This window comes from Erpetoichthys calabaricus, chromosome 18, assembly GCF_900747795.2.
Source record: "Erpetoichthys calabaricus chromosome 18, fErpCal1.3, whole genome shotgun sequence".
In the NCBI taxonomy this organism is placed as follows: Eukaryota; Metazoa; Chordata; class Cladistia; order Polypteriformes; family Polypteridae; genus Erpetoichthys; species Erpetoichthys calabaricus.
The window spans coordinates 25,428,996-25,452,591 of record NC_041411.2 but is presented as its reverse complement, the minus strand read 5'-3'; the positions used below and the strand labels follow the sequence as shown (position 1 = coordinate 25,452,591).

The 23,596-nt window shown below is 39.6% G+C and overlaps 1 protein-coding gene across 1 annotated transcript in view; it reads left to right on the top strand.

The window, feature by feature from the left end:
- The window catches only part of dnah1 (dynein, axonemal, heavy chain 1), a 144,862-nt gene that overhangs the window by 5,756 nt on the left and 115,510 nt on the right, over window positions 1-23,596 (top strand). Inside the window, exons 4-14 of the mRNA XM_051921101.1 lie at window positions 518-692; window positions 1,918-2,071; window positions 4,109-4,241; window positions 6,565-6,726; window positions 7,175-7,424; window positions 10,570-10,727; window positions 11,129-11,340; window positions 13,284-13,582; window positions 16,557-16,707; window positions 20,333-20,526; window positions 22,231-22,456. Of these exons, the coding sequence (XP_051777061.1) occupies window positions 518-692; window positions 1,918-2,071; window positions 4,109-4,241; window positions 6,565-6,726; window positions 7,175-7,424; window positions 10,570-10,727; window positions 11,129-11,340; window positions 13,284-13,582; window positions 16,557-16,707; window positions 20,333-20,526; window positions 22,231-22,456 (2,114 nt within the window). The remainder of the gene's footprint in view (window positions 1-517; window positions 693-1,917; window positions 2,072-4,108; window positions 4,242-6,564; window positions 6,727-7,174; window positions 7,425-10,569; window positions 10,728-11,128; window positions 11,341-13,283; window positions 13,583-16,556; window positions 16,708-20,332; window positions 20,527-22,230; window positions 22,457-23,596) is intronic.

Below are 23,596 nucleotides of genomic sequence, written 5' to 3'. Positions count from 1 at the left end.
TTTTATAACGTGATTAGGAACTGTTTCTTATTTAAGGCAATTTTCATAATTTCTCTTTAGTGTATATGACACAGGGAAAAATGTTAATGTCAACACATGTTTCAATAGATGTTTTTATGTCTTATGTACATAATAAAAAGTTAAAGTGTATTTCCACACTAAAAAGTTGCACTGTCCTGACTTTGGATGTGAAATCACAAAGTTTCAATACTTCTTTGTTTTATTTTTTTTACATTTTCTACGAGTATTTCTTATAAATACTTTTTAAAATTATATTTTTGTTGTTAGTACAACACCTTTCTGTGCATATTTTTCTAACCGGAGTTGCTGTTTTGTAGAGCTGTTTCGTGGTTGCTGCCATGTTGTTTGTGTAAACCGCACTCATTGCTAGTCATGTGGGCCGATGAGAATCCTATTTAGGATGGTGGCCCAGTAATATTGGTATCGTAGCTTTGAGATATTATTCCTGTTTCTTCTAAATGTGCTAAACATATTATCTGTATATCGCTTTTAACAGTAAACTCCTTCAAATCACCTGGGGACTTTCAGTCTGTTTTGGATGCACAGTTATCACGGCCCATTGGTTTCATCACTCCACCTACAGACTTTCCCCAAAGAGGATATGAACCCAAAGTTCAAGTGCCATACATAGTCTTGCCTGGACAGTGTCCTCGTAAGATCGAAATTGAAAGGTATGTATGTATGTATGTTCAAGACCAACTAGAAAATGGTCTTAACATAGAAAGAACTTCAGAAGTGTGATATAATGGCCAAGGAGAAAGGTGTAGATTGCCATCTTAAAGGATTACTCCGCTCAATAATGATATTTGTTATATGTTACCTACTCCACGTGTTTGTTGTGAAGGCTGAAAAACATTTTTAATGTCACACAAACGGATATAGAAAATTTTCTGATAGAATGTGACTGACTGGTGACCAATGCTGGACAACAGCAAACAATATCAAAACTATCCATGAAATTATTTTATGTTCTCGTGTTTCATAATCTGTGTGTCAAATCAATTGTATGCTCACAATGGGAAAAATACATGCATTTTTCATTGCTAAGATGTTGTTAAATAAATAACTTTAGAAAATAAAAGTACTTTACAAACAGAAAGCCCCTTGTTATCACAAATCTGAATTTAAGACTGAACTCTTGACCAATGAAAGAAGAGGAGAGACGAGACTTCCTGTTTGTTGGCTACATTCATTTTCCGGAGTTGTTATAACAACCAGCCAAAGCTAACTGTCAAAGACAGGTAAAGGAATCAGTTTAAAAATATTGATCCCTTTTTCTTATGTGTACCTGTCTCTCGAGTGCATTCCCATAAAGCCTGCTTCTCAGATTCTGTCATTTCGACATGCTTTTCTCGCCTCCTGTCCACTTTCATAGTTCTCGGCATGGTTCCTACGCCTTTACTCCTCACGTGTTCTTGATTGTGTCACTAAAGTCAAACTAACCAACCAGATAGCTCTGAGGGACTGGACACACACACAGTGTTTTATTATATAGTAGATATATTAGCATAAAATACAGGTGTTTTGCACTTTGTGAGCATCTGCATGGATGACTTGATGTGTGGATTACGTGACATGAGTAATATAAGATTTTCTTCATGCATGTTTTTGATATCGTCTGCCACTGTCCATCGCTGATCACCATTGAGTCCCGTTTTACCAAAAACTTTAAGTCTGTTCTCCTTGAAAACACGAGGTGAAACATTTTTATCATCACATTTAACATCACTACAAGCTACATGGAATAAGTAACAAATAAAAAAAAATATTTTTTGACAGTGTTTATTCCTTTAAGAAGTGTTTTCCTTATAGGCTAGAGATGGTCAATTCGTAATATATAACTTCTCTTACTGTTTCTTGATTTTTGTCTTCTCATATGTAATTCAATCATGCTAGGCGGAGACGACAGTACTTGAGCCAAGACATTTCCCTTCTATTGGAAGAAGCAGGGATTGATTCCAACATGCTGATGCCACGTCTCTCCAAAGCTAAAAGCTGGTCTGCTATGGAGAAAGGGGCACCCTTACCCCTGCCTTATTTACCCTTGGAGGTACAGTAGATCTAGACTTGACAGCTTTGACACAGCCTGCACAATTTCATTAGAACTACGTTTTTTAAAATTGCCATTCGGAGTTTCCAGGGAGAAGATTGTTTTTTCTTGTCTATGTTTCTCTTTGTTACTCTCTAACCCTTTATAGCTTTTATTTACTTATACAATATCCCCCGTGACCCTGTGTTCGGATTCAGCGGGTTGGAAAATGGATGGATGGATGTCTATATATTGCTTAACAGCCCATCATATGATAGGTAGCAAGCATGTGAATGAAAGTCAGCTTCCAATTTTGCTATTTTTTGGCTTAGATGCCTTTTCAGAATGACAAGACAAATTGTCCATTCGATTAAACTTTTAAGTTTCAATACTGGAAATTCTCTTAGCACCACTCTTAACCTTGAATTCATAGTGCTGATCATGCTAACCTCAACCGTACATGTACATTGTCAGTCAGCAGTCACTCATAAGCTATTTCTGTGAATGTAACCAACAGATGTTGCTACCAACACGGTCATTTCATGCTTCTAATTGTGGCACTGTCCCTGCTGTGCTCCCTGTGTGCATCAATTGGCCACTTAAAAGTAGATGGAGGATGGCATGGCACATAAAACTATAAAACCACATCAACAGAACTCACAAATGGCCACCAACAACTTTGATATGTGAGCAGTAGGACCAGTGGGATTGTTTTATCCATTCTATTAAAATTGTGCTCATCTGGGGGTGCTTGACCAACCAAACCATTGAGGCCTTTTAGTATCTTCTCCAGCTCAGACATAAATGATGCTTTAATTAAGTAAATTAATGATAAGAGTTACAACTGAAGTCTGTAATTTTCCCAGTTGTCTTTTTAAGCATTTGAAAACCTGCACAGGTTTTAAGGCTGAGGTTTCCCTATTACCTGATGCTTCAAGTAGGGATCCTCCCTTAGAACAGGTAATATACTTTTGGCCTGTCCTCACCATGCTTTCTTTGTCCTTAGTATGCCAAAGTAAACAGAATTCCCTTGCCAGGGACCTTCTTTGTTGTTAGTGCTAGACCACATAATGGAAGTGACATACTGATAGACTGACTGTCCATTGTTTCCTACCTTATTGAACAAAGTTGTCTCCTACCATCTTCAAGTTCACTGTTGAGTCATGTCCACCTACTGTCACATCTGGTGCCCTCACAGAAAAAAGAACACCCTTTGAGGCATCCGGAGTTCTTTATGTTTAGCTCCTCTTTGTCCCTGGGCTCCCATACCATGATACAGGGAGATGGTAAAGTGTTGGGGACTGACCTGGTACCCTCTTTTTAAGAAGAAACTGAAAGTCTTAAATCAAAATGTCCGAAAATAGTGTCATGTACAGTGGGTGTTTGATTGCCTTTCTCTTCAGGCTTTTAATAATTGCACAGCTCCATTTCCTTTGGATCTTGGTTCTTCAATATACACCAACTTACTGTAAGGCACCTTTGTTCTTTAAAGAACCCAAAGGGGCACAAGAGGCAGAAGTTCAGCAGAAAACTTGAGAATGCCTCCTGATGTCCGAAAGTGATATTAGGATGCGTCATGGGACTCATCTTCTGGTCTGTGTGTGAAAGAAAACAGGGTGTTAACAACCGTGCTTCCTCAGGCAGTGATGTCATTGTGCGTACCTTATAAAACTCCTGTGGATGCTCCTGATGAGATGATGAGAGACAGATTGATATACAAGTCAGCTTAATACAAATCAGCCTTGTGGGGAGCCAAGGTGGGAGGCAAGTTTATAAACTAAATACCTAAATATATATATTGGAACCTCAGGTCACGAACGTCTTGGAACACGTACAAATCGGGTTACGACCAAAAAGTTTGCCAAACTTTTGCATCTGTTATATATAGTGGCCTGCAGTAAGCGCACCGGCCTCCCCAAACCTGACACAGGTAGACGTGGACACAAGTTCAGCAACACACTTTTCAGTAAAGGCATGTTTCTACATTTTCTGAAGCTCCAGTAGTTTATTATTGATGCCAACTGGTGCAGATTATGTCAACATTTCTTTTCACAACAGGTTTTTGATGATGAAGGTTTTGATTGCCGCTCCCCTGACGACTGGTTATCTCTTGGATTTGATCCAGGACTAAAGGATAGGAAGCCCATACCAGGAAAGGCACTGCTGCCAGATGATGACGACTTGGGACATGGTAGGCTTTGATTAATTGTATACCCTAAATCCAAAAAAAAAACCAGCAAGTGCTGTAGAAATTGAAAGGGAGAAGATTTCACAAAATGCAACCTAGCCAGTTATAGGAGGCAGCGTTCACTGAGAAGTGCTCCTCTTACAAGCAGGGTTCTTTTACTAAAGGCAGAGTTCACTAATAACACTGGACAACAACGACTTTGCTTTCTCAATAGTTTTGGGTGTATCTTATAGATATTTTTCCTGCTGATCACAAAAATCAAGTTTAAATTTACCTAAAAATATTTGCCATTTTTTGTAATTGCCTTTTTTTGTGATTACTTCTCATATTGTACGCTTACATATACAGTACAACAACTTCAGATTGAATATCTGTGGTGATGTACAAGTAATGGCACTCCTACTAGGAATGCAGTTTGGATATACCAAGTACTTGCCCTGCGAAAGACTGTCTTTACATTTAAAAGAACCGGCTGCTCCATTTAGTTCCAGGACAAAGCAGTGTGACACATAAACCATGTATTGACCCAACAAAGATATTTTTTGCCTCCTCCTCATATAAAACTTTAACTGATGAAACATTTTATAAAAGCAATGAACAAGGAAGGTGAAGGATTTCAATATCCGAGACAGAAGTTTCCATAAAGAACTGATGCCAAGATTAAGGATGGCATTTTTGTTGGTCTACACATCATTAGTGACAAGCAGTTTGAAGATTTGCTAGTTAGGCCAAAGGAAATCATGTGGAAGGCTTTGACGGATGTTGTTGAGAATTTTCTTGGCCACTACAGAGCACCCAAACTATGTAAGGTTAGTTCACAATATCCTTCATGCATAAGAAATGAACCATGAAATGCAGCATGTTGTTAATAATTTATTCTTTGCATTCACACCTGGATTTCTTCCCTGCCAATCTTGGGGCAGTCCATGACAAACATGGGGAAAGGTTTCACCAGCACACTGCAAAGATAGAAAAGCGGAATCAAGACAAGTAGAATTCATCAGAGCTGGCTGACAGTTGTTAGACACTGAAACAAGACTTGTCAGATGTTGAGTATAAATGAAAATCGGCAGCAAAGCATTTTAGCTCAGTTGAACTAATGCAGTGCATCAACATCATTAAGCAATTAAACACACTAAATAAATTAAAAATAAGTTAATTTCATGTTTCACCAAATCCTATGTGTTATAGTCAATCTGAAATTTTATTTATGTTCACTTTTAATCTGTCTATCATAATCACCAAAATATGTTTAGTAAGCAAAACTTTTGGAAAAAGTTCCAGTCAAAACAAAAAGAAAAAAAAATGTTTCTCACACTAGAATATCAGGTGTTTCCTTTGTAAGAACGCAGAGCAGCCAGTTACTGAGTGTGTGGTTTGTCCTTAAACAAGATGACCACCAAAATCACAAGACCAACACGTTCATGCACACATGTAGGACCTGTGCTCTGGTGATACATGGAGTCATCAATTCTAAAATTTTAGATGCAAGAAAATACTTAGTGCTAAAAATAAATAAATAGATAAATAAATAACCAAAACAAAAGAGAAAATTCTTAAAATGAGTATTGAGGACTATTTGCATAAATAGAGTATTATTTACAAATTCTGTAGGATTGCATTTAGATAGATAGATAATGAAAAGTTCTGTGTGGGTTTGATAGATGGGTAATGAAAGGCACTATATTAGATAATTTAGTGTAAGGCAGGATTACGTAGATAGAGACATGGTGAAATGATGGTAATGGTAACCTAATTTTTTAAAAAGAAACTTAAATTCTTAAATCAAAAGGTCCAAAAATAGTATTATGTACAGCAGGTGTGCGATTGCTTTTCTCTTCAGGCTTTTAATAATTTCTATCTTGTGCATGACTCCATTCCCTTTGTATCTAAGTACATCATCGAACACCAACTTTATTGGTCCCCAGGGGGAAATTTGGCTTTTTACAGAAGTTCTTTAAATAAATTAAAGTAGATAGATAGATATATATACACACACACTATGGTCTGAACACACACCAGAATGACTAAAAAGAAAGAAAACATCTGACTTGGCTGCCACAAACAAAATGAGGCATTACGCAGACATATTGCTGTTGGTATATAGGACACCCAGTAGTGTTCCTTGACACACTTCCGCTAAATTGTTTGTTGGCTGAAAGTCCTCAGTGTTTGTATATCATGGAGAGGAAGAGCAGCATTGTTCATAATGACACTCAATTCTCATGAAATGTATTATGTTATCGAATAATGGGTGAAGATACCAGGATTATAAAATGTTCTTTGCTTCTAACTGTTTCATGTCTTAATTCTGTACTCCATGCAGCTGAACCACAGAGCAGTATTTTATTCTACACATGGCAAGGTGTTGGAGTCCTGGACTACGATCCACAGGCTAAACTCTACCTGGTGCACAAAACCGACTCTAATGGGCTGGTGAGAGACTCAGAGGGCAAACCCATCCACAATGGAGGTAGAAACAAGAAAGGCAAGAGCATTTTTGCAATAAAGGTATTGGAAGGCATGAAACTGAAGGCAGCATGGCAGACAGATCTGGGCACCAGGGTCCCATTGTCAGCCTGGGTGTCACATTTCCCAGGTCGGTTTTTCTCACACCCCACTAATGTGAAGGCTATCTTAACTAGCAAGTTTGGATCATGCTGGAATGAGAAAATGAGTGTAAACTTCCATGATGGTGTCCGTTGGTGCTTTGGTGCATGGTATCACTTGTGACCCAAAAAATGACAAATGGGTTTAAAAGCTGGATAGATACATCGAAATTATGAAAATTGCCTATAAGGCAAAGAGTATGAAAAGCAATAAATTTGCACCACATAGTTTGAAAAGGGCCAAACTAAATTCCTCAAAAAAGATACCTGTTGTAACATAGTATCTCACTTTTCTTAGGGTGATTGTGTAATATTTTCTGTCTCCAGGGGAGTACGTAATGCTGCCTTGCCAGTACTGGGTACCCCGGGTCCGCCTCCTTTTCTGCGCAGAAGATCCTTGTAACTTCATGAAGCGTGTTGTCAAGGCTAATGCCCTGCGACAGAAGACAGAAGCCCTCCTGCGTTACAATCTCTATGTGGACTGCATGCCTCTCAATGAATCCTACCGCCTAAGCCCAGAAAGCAAAAAGAAAATGGAGCACTGGGCACTCAATACACCAGGACTGCGTCCACATCTGTGAGTAGATGGACAGAGACAACATGGCACTGGCAGTTAGACTCCTGACTTAACACTGTGATCTCTATGGGGAGGGGAGCTCCATGTCTTAGATGATTGTATTTGTTATAGATGGGTGATCAGACATCTTTAAAAAAAGTAAATCGCTTCTTATGACTGATTAATACAAAAATCTTAAAACGTTTGTGATGAGAGTCCAAGGCTATATAAGCAGGCTTAACCCTTATATAATAACTTTGTCTAGTTGTTGGGGAATTAATTTTGACCTGACAGCTAAGTCATATCACAGTAATTGTATCTAAAATTCATATTGTCAAAAATTTTATGTCATCTGATTTGCAAACCTAGAAATCATTTACATTTTCAACTATAATGGTTTTTATAAATCAACTAGTTGTGTAAGCCCGTGTTGTAAAAAGCCCGGTCTCCTAGAAACCGTGGATTCTGGCACTTGAATCAGTCAGTCGCATTGGTTGTGCATTTGCGGTTAAGCGAGGTTCTCTTTTTAGCGGTTTTGTTTTGCCGACGTACTCGCCTCTGTTGTCTATCAGCGGCTAAGCAAGTTTCTCTCTCCTTGGAGGTTTCGTTTTGCCGATGTGCTCGCCTCGCTTGTGTAGTAGCGACTAAGCGAGTTTCTCATTTCTCGGCGGTTTCACTTTGGTGATAGAGTCATTTTCGTTGAGCTTCATGCTATAGCCCCGCACTTCCGGGCCAGACAGACACACAAAGACACTTCCACGTGTAGATGTTTATATATAAGATGAGTATGTCTACAAGGCTGATCATCCAAATTCACATTAATTTGCAAAAATACTGGGTGCACCAACAGATATTCTAAAAATCACTTTGTTCTGCAATAGACGATAATAATGCTTTGAATTTTCACGTTCTTCTACACTGGTGCAGGATGCAATAGATGATTATAGACATAATGGTGTTCTTAATGGAGAGAATTTATTTTTGATTAAACATTCCAAAAAGAGAAATAAGGTACAGAAAAAATAAACAAAAGCACAACACGCTCCTCTCAGATGTCAGGCTCGGCAGCTGGTTGAATGTGCTTTTGTGCATTTTTTTTTAAAATTTATTTCTTGGTTTTTTGTGACAGTTTGTGGTTTGGCCATCTCCCTATGTTCCCTAGGATTTAAGAAGAATAAAATGATTTAAGTTTAGTTATGTTGTGTAAGTATGGTGGCATATTGTGGTGGGCATTGTCACAAAAGATGACTTCTTATATTGTGGTATTACGTTAAATTTGGGTCAGGTAGCAGTATTAGTATTTCAACACTTCTCGACCTTTTTGGAAGCGAGACTCCTGGTTTGGTGTTTAGCTTTGTTTGCTTTTTCTTTATTGTAATTGGTTATTCTGTTCTTTATGTTATGCTAGGGCATCATTGAACAAATCTCTTTTGTGCTTAATTTGTTCATTGATTTCCTAGCACTTGCGTTGATAAGGAGATAGTTTAAGTAGGCAGGTGCTTACACGACCAAACAGGTTTGGCTGAATGAGACAAGCCCTCGTGTGCTCCTCTTAAGGCTGAACTTGTGCTCTTTTTCCTTAAGCAAGCAAAAGTGCATTTTGGGGGCTTCTGTTTTCTTTATTTTGTTGCCCTGTCATTGCTTAAATTCTTTGTCACTCACCAGCGTGTTGACTCTTTATACTTTTTGTGCCAGCTTAGTTATACATGTTTTCCCTCAAATTTCTCTTCCTATTAAGATTTGAATTTCCTTTTGAATTTTTCTCAGATTTCCCCGAAGGTAGCAAAATCATCTTGCTGTTATTTTTGAGATTTTTAACACCCAAAGAATCCAGTTCTGTAATCAGAATTTTATTTAGAGCTTCGGTTTAGAAGTTGATTAATTTTTACCATCTCCCTCGACAACATTTTGTTTTGGTAATGGACTACGGTTTTGTGGCTTTTCTCACAATGTGCTAGTCACTAATACCCAAGATTAGACCAAGCCTAGAGAATTACTTTCTGTGAAATTTTGATTACAGGTTATTTGAATCTAAGCTCTACCTTTGGACTCTGAGTTTTGGTGTTTTCGATTTTGACTCTGTTTTGATTTTCACTTCTGATCCTTGCTGTGGTCTTTGACTCCGTTGTTTCTCCTGATCCTCACTCTTTTGATGGACTGCCCTTTTTGTAATCGGTACACTTTTCTGACACTGTCATCTTCATTCCCCTGATTCTGAGTTCATTGTATTCTGGTAAGGAACAATCCTTACATGTCCTCCTAAATTCTTCATCTTGCACCCTACAAAGTACTGTGGCCACCATGCTACAGCATTGCAGAGTCTACTCATGCACATACCGACATTCAATATGGAAAAATTTAGAATTGCTGATCAATTCTAAAATGCGAGTCTTAGGGATCTGAAAGATGGTGCCATAATTATAATACAGTGTCTCTGTTACTGTACTGGCACAATGGCATCCACACACAGCCCACAAGGTAAGTACCCCCTGCTGGCCTCAGCAGAACCTCTTCCAGCAGCAATGTAAGCTTTTCCTAGATGGTCTCCCTTTCAAGAACCGTCCAAGCCCAAACATGTTTAACTTCAGGTGGGTGACCTGTTCTGAAGCGCAGGTGGTAGGACAGACAGACATAGCAAATGCACATACAAATGAATATAAATGTAATCTCAGCATGAAACTGGTCACAACCAATGTTCCCTCTAAGGAGTAGCATATAGTGAGCAAAAAACATTGTTTATGAGCGACATTTTGTTTAAGTCAAAAATTTATGAGCACCATCTCAACGGTCGTAGTGAGCGATCGTGCGATAAGTACGAGCGACCGCCGTTGGAATGAGCGATCGTGCGGGACATATGAGCGACGCTCTGAATTCGTGTGAGCGATCGCTCACGCGCTCAGCTTAGAGGGAACATTGGTCACAACTCCTATTAAGTTTGTCCAAAATATTAGGCAGGATTCCTGAGTGATTAAGATGCTGTACTGTAATCCACAACACAGCTTGTTTAGTCCCCGCCACTGACTCTCTATGTAACTTTAGGCAAATCTGTCAGAGTTCCAGTCATAAAAATATATTGGCACATCTAATTTTTATGTCCCTTATGAAAAACGTGTCAGATCAATAATTGCTTTCTGCCTAACTCCTTTCCTTTTCTCTGAAATTGCAGTCTTCAGAATTGCCTGAACCGTCTCGATAAAGAGATCAGTCTCACCTATGGACGTGCGATGAACAAGATCTGCTTCGATAAAGTTGTGATTTCCAACCCTCAAGAGTTTTCCTTTATTACCTTACCAGACCACGAGGAGGAGTCAGTTCGCATTCTGGGTAAATCGATGTGCCTGTAAATGTTTTGCTGTCAAGCCCCTTGGTCACAGTCCAGGGTACTCATACACACGTTTTAGACTTGTGTGAATGCAGCAGACGTAAACTGTGCATTAAGTGGCCTATTTCAGTTCCAGCAGTAAAATGTGACTGCTGTTAGAGCAGCTTTCAGCAGGACTCCTGTCTTCAGAATCCTCGTATGTACAGTAGATACCCACACCTCACTGTTTCTTGTAGTAGTGACATTTTCAATCAGGCGCAAGTTAAGAAATACAAACAGTAAAGCATTTTGATAAAGTCTTTGGTCCTTGCTCTTGTTAGGACTGAATCTGACCCTCCTAATATGTGTTCATTTTACTAAGGGACTAAGACTTTTTCTTCTTTTCTTTTTTTTCTTTCTCTAGGACGAGTGGCGGTGCCTCAGTTCCCCTTCAAAACAAACAAAAAAGCTTTCTCGTTTAATACCTTGCTTACCAAAGTGGAGGTGATCACAATGCTCACTAAAGTGCGAGCTGAATGTCTTCGTGTGGTGGGCATGTCACTCTTTCATGTGAACCTTAACAAATGCACTCGACTGGAGGAGTTTGAGCAGATTCAGTCTCAGTGCTATGCACAGGTGAGCTTTGAGTGAATGTAAAATCTGCTGTTGGATATGACGGGTTATTACACCATCTGTTTCCATCCCCGGCGATTTGACAAGTACCATGTTATCTACATGTACTCTTATGTTTTTTTAAAATACTGAGCCTCAGATTGAAGAAATATCATCTGACCTAGATGTACACTCATGTTTTGTATAATACTGAGCCACAGAAAGATTCCATTTACTTGCTTTTTGTTATGTTCTCCGACTTATTGAAGGAGGCAGTGTGACTAGGAGATGGGAAGAAATCAGCAATCAAACCAAGGTCATAGAACGAAACGGACAAGGCAATTCTGGCACTAATGTCTTCTTGAAAGACCCTTAATGCTAAGGAAAATCCCAAATGGCAGGCCAGAACAGAATAGAGGCTGGGGATAGGCAAAGGGCTGAATGCCAAAAAACGAAGAAGAGAAAAGTAAAGCTCCAAAATTCAAAAGAGAAAACAAAGTTGCTTTTGAGAATTAAGCAAAAGTTATTATCAATAACTGTTAGTCCTTAGCTTCACTAACACTAAATATAATGTTTTTAGAATAAATCCCGTACATTGATAAAGTTTTTGCCATCCCTCCATCATAAATAGGGAAAATGCGATGGCGAAACATCTCATGGTGACTTTGGTCATATAAATAAGCAACATACAGTGGATTCAGAAAGTATTCACAGTCCGTCACTTTCTTTTTTCACATTTTGCTATGTTGCAGTCTTGCGTTAAAATTATTTAAATTCATTTTTTCCTATATTAAGCATCACTCAATACCCCACAATTGCAAAGCAAAAACATGATTTCAGAAATCTGCGCAAATGTATTAAAATTTCATAACATGGGATTTCACTTTTTAAAAATTTGCTATGTTACTTGAAATATTACTCCGTGATCATCATTGAAATGCTTCCCCTTGTTGTCATTTCAATTGATTGTCCGTTATTAGGAAAGGCACACACCTCTCTATAGAAGGTTCCACAGGTGAGAATGTGTATCAGAACAAAACTCAGCCACGAGGTCAATGGAATTGCCTGCAGAGTGTAGAGACAGGACTGTGTTGAGGCACAGATCTGGGGAGGGCCACAAGATCGCACAGTTGGCTTTGTAATTCTTAAATGGATGACGTTTAGAACAACCTCGACTCTTCCTAGAGCTGGCCACCCGGCCATACTGAGCAATTGTGGGAGACGAGCCATGGTAAGAGAGGTGACCAAGAATCTTAGCTTACTCTGGCTGAGCACCAGAGAACCTGTCTTGGCAAAGGGAAAAACATTCCGATGGACAGCCATCACTGCAACGCTCCACTGAACCGAGTGGCCACATAGAGGCCTTTCTTCAGTAAAGACATGTTAAAAATGCCTTTTTAATATGAAAACATTGAATTTTGGATGTAGCCTTAGTCATTGGTGCTGATATCTGCGTTCTTGAGTAACTTACGTTTCTCTTACAGTCTAGTGAAAGGTCCAACCATCTATGAGGAGCCAGACAAACTCAGTTTTAACACTTGAAAGTTTAGCCATTCTACTGGTGTCTTAAGTAACTATCTTAGTTTATGTCCATCCCTTACACATCTACAATTGAAGAAGTCATCCATGCATCTTTTCCACCTTCTCCTTTTGCTTGTCTAGAGTGCTTCTCTTTCATTTCTGTGTTTGAGGAGGCACTCTTTCTCTTGCTTTAGTTTTGGAAGCCCTGCCTACACATCCATATATTTGCAGGTCCATCACTCATGTTCTTCTTTCAAATTTTGACCTGTGGTTGTTATCCAGTTCTTGTGTTTTGTGACTGATGATTAAATTTTCTCTTTTTAAGCCTTACTTCCTGGCTCACACTCCTTCTTGAAAGTGGTCCATTCCCAACTCTCTATTTACAGCTTCTGCCTTTGTATTTTTAATGCCAGCATTAATATTTCACTTTTCCTTTAACATTTCAGGTTCAGCTTTTTTTAAAAGACAGCTGGATCAACACCCTGAAGGCCACAGTACGCTCCAGTCTGCGGGAGGTGGGGAAGGGCTGGTATAACCTGACTGAAACACGATGGGAGGTGTACCGCATGTCCAAACTCTGTAAACTTATGGAGCAGATCAAGTTCACCCTGCAGGACTCTCTGCGATACCTGGTGCAGGACTCTTTGGTCAACTTCACTCAAATGATCGTAGACAGCTGCAGCAGCGTGTTTCACTGCCCCAAAAATCTGGTCTGGGGATCAGACCTCATCAACAGCCCCTTCAAGTATGACCATTGCCTTACGTCTTATTAGTCACTAATGGAATTTTATTTTTTTATTACTAATAGTATTCAGTATTGTTTTTCTGTTCACATCAACGTTGCCATATTTACACTCTGGGTATGTCGATAGAAAATTGTAAATCAGCATATCTTTTTTTTTTGTCGTGGTAAGAATTGAGTTGCATTAAGCTGCTTTGAGAATATATTTGAAATTCCAAACTGTTGTCTCCTGCTCGTAGTTTATGGAGCCTCTGTTCAGTCTTCTGAGCAGTGACAAACTGAACAACCTGATTTTCTCACTAATTCCCTGATTTTACCAAAACAAATACCAGATTTGCTAGCTCTATATACTGCAAATATTTACTGTATGTGATACAGTACCTCCCATATAATACAAAGAGTACACCACACATGTTTCTCCGTAATTTGGGGTTAATCAGGTGTACACACCTTTGCTTCCCCTTGCGGGGATCGAACCTCGGATCTCAGCACCTGAGGTAAAGCCTCTGACGTTGCATCATGGCGACTGGTTTGCTCACTTGACAGGGTGAAGATGTTTGCCGACTGGCTGACCAACCACAAGCTTCACCTGGTAGGTAACAATCCAAATAATTGGATTGTGATTCAGACCTATGAATGTAATACTCTGATCTTCACCTTGTAACATGGCCAAGAAAGTAGACTATCACAGGCAGGCAAAATGTTGTGGCACGAGCCAGAGCACCTTGACTATCCATCCATCCATCCATTTTCCAACACGCTGAATCTGAACACAGGGTCACGGGGGTCTGCTGGAACCAATCCCAGCCAACACAGGGCACAAGGCAGGAACCAATCCCGGGCAGGGTGCCAACCCACCGCAGGCACCTTGACTAATGGCAACAAAATACAGCAGCAAAAAATATATGGCTCTTAACAGCCTCCTTCTTATGGTAATAGTTGGCTACAGAGTTGCAACTCTGTCCTCCTCTTATACACATTCCATGATTGGCTGCTTTTTGTATCATTGGCACCAGAAGGGGTGGAGTCTTCTCAGAGCATTGTGGGTGGAGCTAGGCATCATCCTTAGGCATCCTTTCAATGCTATGGAGGAAAGAGAAGATACTGTTGGCGTCCGGAATTGCTTTCCTCACCAGAGCCAGGAAGGTAGTCCTAAGGTGCACATGCATGACCTCAGCTATATATCAATATAATGAATATGAATACAAAATGCAAATCTTCTCTCAGGTTCTAGGTCTGATATAGACTCCGGCATTTTGCTCTATCAGTTTTGTCCTCTGATTTCACAGATTTTCTAGGTTCTGATGCAAGGAGATGATACCATGTAGGTGCCACCACAATGCTTAAAGGAAGGGACAGTGTTCTCCATATATTAGGTGTTATTCTTTCATTTAGAACACTGAATCTTCATTTATTTGACCAGAGTTTGCTCATTTCTTAAACCATGGATTTTGTTTTGCTACTCTATTGTGAGAATACTTGTGGAATTAAACGTTTTTTTTTTATTAACTAAAGGATGTTTAGAATGTTGTTTTCTCTTTGACTTTAAGTTTTTTTTATAGTGTACAGTATATGATTATTATTGTTACGTGTATTTACCAATGGAAAAAAATGCCAATTCAGTGGATTAATATTATATATTGAATCACAGCAAATTGTGAACAGTACCAAAGGCATGAATTTATTTTTATAGTGATTGAATGTTATTGCGGTGATGCAGTCATAGAGTTGCTGTCTTGTAACAATGAGGGTACAATGAGGTTTCACGTTCCAGGTCCTTCCTATGTCCAGCTTGCATGTTCTCCATGTGTCCACATGAGTTTCCTCTGGGCTCTTTGAATTCTTTTCACAACCCAAAGACATGCAGGATAGGTTTATTGGCAGTGCTTCATTCTTGCTTATGTGTCTGTGTCTTCACCCTACAATTGACTGCCACCCTCTATAGGAACTGTTCCTGCCTTGCTCCCTCTGCTTCCTGGGATAGGTACCAGTTTCCCCATGACCCTTCTCTGGATGAAGAAGTTTTGGGAGATGGATGAATGTTGGGAGCTGCAGTATATTCTTCATAATCCATTTTCTGAAATCACATAATCCAAAGTGGGCTTAGGAGAGCCTGAGACTCCCACTGCATTGGCCATGAAACAGAACTAAACACCAATCCATTACAATGGACAACATTTTGCACACCTCCACAATAAGTTTCACTACAAAATGTGAAAGGGGCTAGTCAAACTTAGAGACATGATTTTGATATATGAGGCGACACTAGAAAGTCTGGAGAAAATCTACATGGACATGGGGACAATGCATGCAAGACATGATGGGGCCAAGAATCCAACATAGACTTGTGGAGATATGAGGCTGCTGTGCTAATCAGTGTGTTGTCTGATTTGTGAATTTCTTTCTGGATATACTTTAGGTAGAGGTGTACTGGTTGCAGTTGTACGCGTATTCTGAACATAAATTAATACATTTCAATTTGAAGTCAGTTTCTTCATAAATGAATGGGTGATGATTCAAAATAAAGCTGTTCAGTTTCCTAGGAACCTGAGCTTAAGTGTTCAGGAGCTGCATCTTGTTAAAGTACCTAAAATGAGCGAATCTATTTTATATGGACCAGTTCTGACATTCTCACATCCACTTAATCTGGTTCAGGGTCACAGGAGGATTGTGCTTATTCTAACTGCATGAGGTGCAAGGCAGGAGCCATCTGTGGACAGAGCACTAGTTCATCACGTGTCATTTGGAATGTGAGAAGAAAGTCAAGGAGAAAAACACGCCTCTTAAACTCAAGGAGAATGTACCAGCCGCACTCGCACAGTAGTGGCCACTGCACCATCCATTACTGTTAGCAGTAATTGCAAATTATTACAGTGGATGGGCATCTCCTGGAGTTCAAATGCAACATTTTCTTATTTTAATTTCACAACCATCAGTTTTAAATAGGCTCCATAATTTTAATTCTCTCTCTCTCCAGGCCGAAAAAGAACCCATTATTGTATGTGGATTTAATGATGGATGCTTCTGGCATTCACTACAGCACATCTCCAGAGACCTTGGAGGCTTCACTTTTGAGCATGTTTGACAAAGGAGTCTTGGCAACTCACAACGTCCCCCAAATAGAAAAAGTGAGTTTCTGATTGTCTTTCTTTTCATAGCATAAGACCTTGTGATCCTGTGTCACTGTCGCTGTGTTAAAGCCAGGTAACGTGTAAGTGCAATTTAAAATAATGTTATAGTTAAAAATCAATGTTCAGGTTGGTGCCTGGATGGGGTGGTTGTTAGCACTGTTGCCTCATAACTCCAGAGTCTGGGCTCTAAGAGCAACAGTTAAAAAAAGATATTAGGGAATCTAAAAGGCAGTGAGAGAAAAATACTGTAGAAAAGGCAAAAGAAGAGCCAAATAAAATCTGTAAGTATTTTAGTAGTAAAACAACGGTCAAGGAGAAGGTGATGTGTATTGGGAACAGTAAGCAAGAATTAAAATATATGGGTAGTGAAATACCAAAATTTCAAAACTTGCATTTTTGTGATGTTTCAAATGTGTGAAAGTGGAGAAACTCCCAGCAGTAACAGGGACTACTAAGGAGGTGCTTAGTGATTGGGAAATTCTAGACTTGAGAAGCAAACTTTAGATTAAATAGGCTGAAACTTATCAAATCACCAGGACTAGATAAGGGTAGGTAGATTTAATTATCCCAGAGGGACATTTTGTTTGCAGCAGGAAAGTACAAAAATATAAAACACAAGTAACGGCACACTGCATGCTAATGTGCAGTGAATACACTTGACTTGAGCATTCCTAGTTTTCATCCTCTTTCTCTGTACGTTTAGCATTCATTTGCTCAGAGGTTGATGCGCTTGCTACTTCCTGAGCAGCTCTTCTTTTCTCCACCCTAGCAGCCCGCTGCTTCTCTTCTTTCGTTGGCATCTTTTTGCATTAAAAATGATTAAGCCAGTGTTTTGTGTTGCAATTACTTAGGATGTTTTCCTTAATTTTTCATTTAAGCTGGCACTTAAGTCTTCAATCTGCCTCAAGAATGATTTAAGATATGAAGAGGTAGAGGAAGTGACGGCAAAGGTGGTAGGGAATGAGAACGGCGCCTGTATGCATGGCTGCCCTGCTGGCCACTGCTGAGATTTGATTCTACAATAAAATAAAATAAAAATAAAAAGAGGAATAACCCTGGAGGTCAATTATCACCCCAAAAGCGGATGGTAGACGTCACTTAGTATATGTGTACCAAATTTCAGGCTAATCGGTCAAACTGTCTGTCCAGGATTTTAAATCACCTGTGGCTCACAAACCTACGAACAGCCACGGTAGCGTATTACAGAAGAAGATTGTTCCACATATTGCAAGATACAAAAACTGACGACCAGTGTTATTGTATAGACACACACACACTCAAGATTAGTACAAAGAACAATGATAACTTAATAATTATTACTTAATAATTACTTAACAGTACACAAGGGAATAATTTAGAATTTAGCATTTAGCAGTATCCTTACAAGTAACAGAATTGGCTCTGGGGAAAAAAAGAATTCTTAAACCTATTACTCTTTACCTTTGGAAACCCAAATTGTCAGCCTGATGGCAACAGCAGGAATTTAGATAAAAGTGTACATCTGCATGTATGTAGCACAGTGGTAAAGACACTTGGGGTTCATTTCCCGGGTGTTCCCTGCATGGAGAGTGCTTTGAGTTATGAGCAAAATGCCATATAAATGTAAAGAATTATTATTATTATTACTGTCTGACAGAACTGAGTTGGCCTTCTTTCTAACCTTTCTAACTCTTTGCATTATAGATCAGTGACAGAGGCCTGCTGTCAACCCATAATTTTGATGCTAATTTTTACAATGATGTAAAGTTGGTTTATATTCATAATACTGAGGTTGCCAAGCCAGCATATAAAAGCAAATGACAGTAGTTTCAATAAAGCACTGTGAGGAACAGCCCGGAAATGGACAAGCAGATATCGTTTTATCACCCAACACACATTTATTTACAGAATATTTATAATTATGAAACATACATAAACCCAGTGCTACAGCACCAATCATCCCAAAAGTCCAGGCCCTTTCACAATGCCTTTTTCTTCTGGTCCACCTCCACTCCTCTCCTCCGAGCTCTGTCCTCTTTCCACCCGACTCCAGCCATTGAATGGAGGGAGGCGGCCCCTTTTATATCCACCCTGATCTGCTCCAGGTGTCTCACGATCAGCTTCTGCCGGCACTCCCCAGTGTGGCGGAAGTACCGGCTGCGCACCTGGAAGCACTCCAAGTGTCCCTGGTCTTCTTCCCCCCCAGCACTTCCGGGTGTGGCGGAAGTGCTGAGGGCCAGAGCTCCTCAGGCATTGGGGCACCCCCTGGCAGTGACCACGGGCCCCTATAAGGTTGAGCTTCCAAGCTCAGTTCCCGTGGTCCCCAAAGCAACCAGGGTGGTCGCCCCCTCGTGGTCTCTCCCTTGATTAAAGTTAAGGCAGTGGAAGGAGGGAATCACCTGAGATCTACAACCATAGCTTTTGTGTTAGAAATATTTAGCTGTAAAAAGGAATGATAATACCATTGTCCAAGCTGACCAACAACAGATCCACATCTGGCTTCCTTAACTTGCAGAAGACTCACAATGACAGAGTCATCTGCATATTTCAGCATATGTCTGTCCTTGTGTGAACTCCTGCAGTCATTTGTTTTTAAGATGAACAACAGAGGTGGCAACAGCACAGAAACCTTGTACCTATAGATACACTTAGGCCATCTGAGAAACAGCCATTAACAGTTGCTGTTTGTGTTCTGTTGTTAAAATGTTTGGAAATACCCACCAAAACAGATTCCAAACAGTGCCCAAGTGCTGAAGGAGCTTAGTTAGTGCACATTTAAAAGCTTGAGACACTGCATACTGTGGAAATTCCTAGGGACTGGAAATAGCAAATATTATCTGTTTACAAAAAGGGTGATGTGGTAGATCCTTGTGAAAAATAACTGTAGGCTTAACATGCTTAATGGGTAAATTAATGCAAGGAATTTGTAAGGAAAAGGTTGAGCAGCACATGGCAAGGACAGGAGTGTTAGTGAGCAGTCAATAGGAGTTCAGATGATTACTAATATGTTGGAATCTATGAGGAAGCAACAAAAGGATATGATCAGAGAAGTGCATGTGATTTTTGTTTATTTAAATTTTCAGGAGGCATTTGATAAGGTCCCACATGAGAGGTTCGGCAGCAAACTAAAAGAAGTAGAAGTTCAGGGCGTAGTGTGTAGATGGGTGCAGTTTGGGTAAAATGAAGGAAGCAAAGGGTTATTATGCAAGTATTCTTATCAGAATTATTTGATGTTAAGATCGGTGTCCAGGAATTTATAGGAATATAAATAGAAAGCTGGTTAAGTCTGTAGATGATACCAAGCCAGGTTAGACTAGCTCAGAGGTGCCAGGGAGAAAATGGCAGGAAAAGGAGCAGCGCATGAGTGTGGGCCGCACTAAGAGGAATCTCTCCACAATTTAGTGTAGAGAACCTCTGATGTCTGCCATTTTTAAGCAGGATTTAGGGGCGCACAGGTTGCCTGGGATTTGAAATAATAGCTTCTGTTTTCAGTCTAGCTGACTGTTCCATTTTCAGTCTTCTTTGTTGGCTATGTCATTAGGAGGGTAAGGCAGCTTGTTAAGTTTTTAGCATCCAAAGTGGTTGGTTTCATTTTCTGAACAGTTAAAAGGAGAAGTTGATGGTTTGCTCTGAATCTTTACAGTTTGTAATGAAGAACATGTTCATAAGTGGAGTCCCCCTCCTGGAATCAGTGGGGCTACATGAGCCACCAGTTGAAGAGCTTCGCCGGAATATCATTGATGCCATCCACAAAGCTTTGATCCCACTCTTTGCTTACTCCAAGCAGTATGAGAGGCACATGGAGCTCCACAACCTAGACATTAACACTTATATAAAGTAAGTCTCAAACACACATTCCTTACTGCTTTTCTAAACTAGTTTTGATTGTGGCCCCCTCTTCTGGGTTAGTTCTTGTCTTGTTCCCATTGCTGCTGGAATAGTAACCGACTCCCAAACCTGGATTTGACGACGGATGCATGTCTTTTGTGACAAACTGCATTCCTTCTGATTGTGTTAGGATTAAAGTGAAAGAACACCCCATTTAATTAAACTCTCCAAAGTATTCTCGATACTGAATTGCCCTGGTATGTGGTGTGAGTTAGTAGTCAGTAGTTAAGTTAGATAACACCCACACAGGACGAGTCCTTACATTGAGCAGACTTTAACATAGAAAGGACCAGCTCAGTGCAGAACACAAATGAATAGGCTCATAGGTCCAGTATTGTCATACGTACCGAGTATAGTGACAGTCTTACTTGCACGTGCCAATCAACATGCAACATGTCACCATTCACCAGAAGAATGGACTGAAAGATTCTTGTCACTCATAGTGTGGTCACATTCATAAAAAAAAGTATTAATTTGGTGAAAGCACAGTGACTGCTGCACAAAAATTGTCTGGGCTACATGTTGGATAGCACACTTGCCTCACCCATATAGCATCCTGGGTGGCCAAGATTGCCCCTGGGACAGATATGGGTGTAAGATGTGGAAAGTTGTATAGGTTTCTTTTAACATAATTTCTAGTTTCTAAGGAAAAAAAATGAGTAGCTGGAAAGTTAAATTTGGAACACAGTTGATAATAAGATGCAAGAATGTTGTCTATATAAAACCCTAAATGTTTTAATCCCCCATTTTTTGATGGGTGAAATACTTAATACATCTGAGAAAGTGGAAAAAGATCATTATGGTGTATTGAGCTTCTCTTCCTCCCAGTGTGTCACTGCATTGGTTCCATATTTTAAGTAATTGATCGACAACTGGATTGCTAATAAATTGTTAATACTTAGTATTCCTTGGCACACAGAGAAGGGCATATGAGGAAGATTTAAAACCAGATTTGTTTTCCATTGCAAGTCAGGCCAGTGTAAATTCAGATTTTGCCAATTTCCAAGACCTTATTGCGTGTATATTTGCCACAGAGTTTGTAAATGGAAAATTAGGTAGTGCCATGCCACCTTCTCTTGTAGATATTTGTTGCCCTATGGATGTATGGTTGCTTCAACTTCCCAGCTAATGATGTTGTGATTGATTGATGATTTGTTCTTGTATATAGGAGTGCTGAGGAATAGGTGTGGTGATGCCCCCCACCTTGCTAAACTGTTGAAGGTGCCATTAGTAGGCTGCACTCTTCAAATCATTCAACCAATTTTGAGACTTGGTTCTACAATGGTTTGGGCCTTAGAGATTAGAGAATGTCCTTACATTTGTTTTGTTCCCCCTGACTGTACTAAAGTAATAGGATGAGATATTTTGGGGTAAGTGGTGGTGTTGGGAATATTAAACCGTGTACCATTGTGAGAAACCTGATACTGTATCAGGAGCACTTCATCAAATAGACCTTTGTGGGCCAAGCATTGTGTGTTCTGGCGTTGTTTGTATTTGATGAGAGTTTTGTTCTACAATTAGATATAATAGTTAGGGGATAATTAAGGTTCAGTCTTTTTTTTTTTTCCGGTATGCACATTCCACTGAATCTTGTCTGATTTAATCATGCCATCCTGTTGAGATGTCCTTCATGTGTCTTTTTTTTTTTTTTAGCACTTTTCTTCATGAAGACCGTTCAATCCAAGAGGTGAGGAAGGAGATTGACTTTCACCTAGCAGAGAAGGACCGTCTGGACAATGCGCTGCCTTCCTCGATTATCATCGGCCCTTTCCAAGTCAGTGTGGAAACACTGCGTCAGAACTTGTCCAAAAAGCGAAAGACATTGGTTTCTTCTATTCTGGAGTATTTGGCTCAAAGGCTGCGGCATCAAGTTGAAGAGGTAAGTGCCAATGTAACTATCCTTATTAATAAAGACCTGTTGGGGCAGTGTTTATGGTCCTTTGTCATGGAGTCACAATTTGAAATCATCTACAGTAAGTGTACTATTTTACTAACCTTGTATTGGCTTTTATAATTATTTCTGCACTCTGTGTAGTACTGTTATCTTCAGATTTTTATATTGGTGATGACCTTGATAAGAACTGAATAAAGAAACATTCAAAAAAGCGCCATAAGTTTGATATCTTCTGTGGTTACATGGGCTCTGGCGAAACAATTCAAATGCCTCAAACAGCGTCCTTCCTTTCTACATGTGCCATACTTTAAGGTGTTTGATTTAATTCAGTTCATTTTTGTATTATGATCTTTACTGATTACAGGCTTAGCATGCTCAAACATACCCATGTCTACAAGTACAAAACATAATATGATAGGTCACACTTTAGTTTAGGTACTGCAAAAATTATTCTTTGACTCTTATTTAACAAGACTCTAACAAAGGATTGTTTTGGCGTTAATAACACCGACAATGCATCAGTAAAGTTATACCGTATATACTCGTATATAAGTCGGGTCTTGAAATGGATCATAAAATCAGACCCTGACTTATGCACCTATTCAAAAATACGATGCTTAGATTTTTTTTTTTATTATTACATCTTCTTGTCTCCTCCAATCTCACACCAGTTTCTCAGGTGCATCAAAGTTTGTTGCAGAAGTGCAGTTATCGATTTCTTTTGCTACTTCAGTGACGTTTAATTTAAAACCAGCTTCATATCTTCTTCTGATTGAACGCTCCATCGTAGATAAGGGATGCTCTTACGATAAAGGTGTATGAGGGTGTGAGATACAAAAAACACAAAACAGTGCAAACGTTGCTTCGGAATAGTTCGGGTATTACTGTGAGGTCATGTAGGCACAATAGAGAGAGAGAGAGGTTAGGATCACACGCTGATACAGCGCATTGCCACACCCACATAGATAAAAAGGCAATGTGCTCCATGGTTACTCTCTCAGGTGGACGTTAGCATAATCATAATCTCTTGGACCAATAGCGTGAGTTTTCTGCATTTGACTTATACGACCGACATTATAGAATACCAGAAATTATACGTTAAAATCAACTCCCTACTTATCCGTG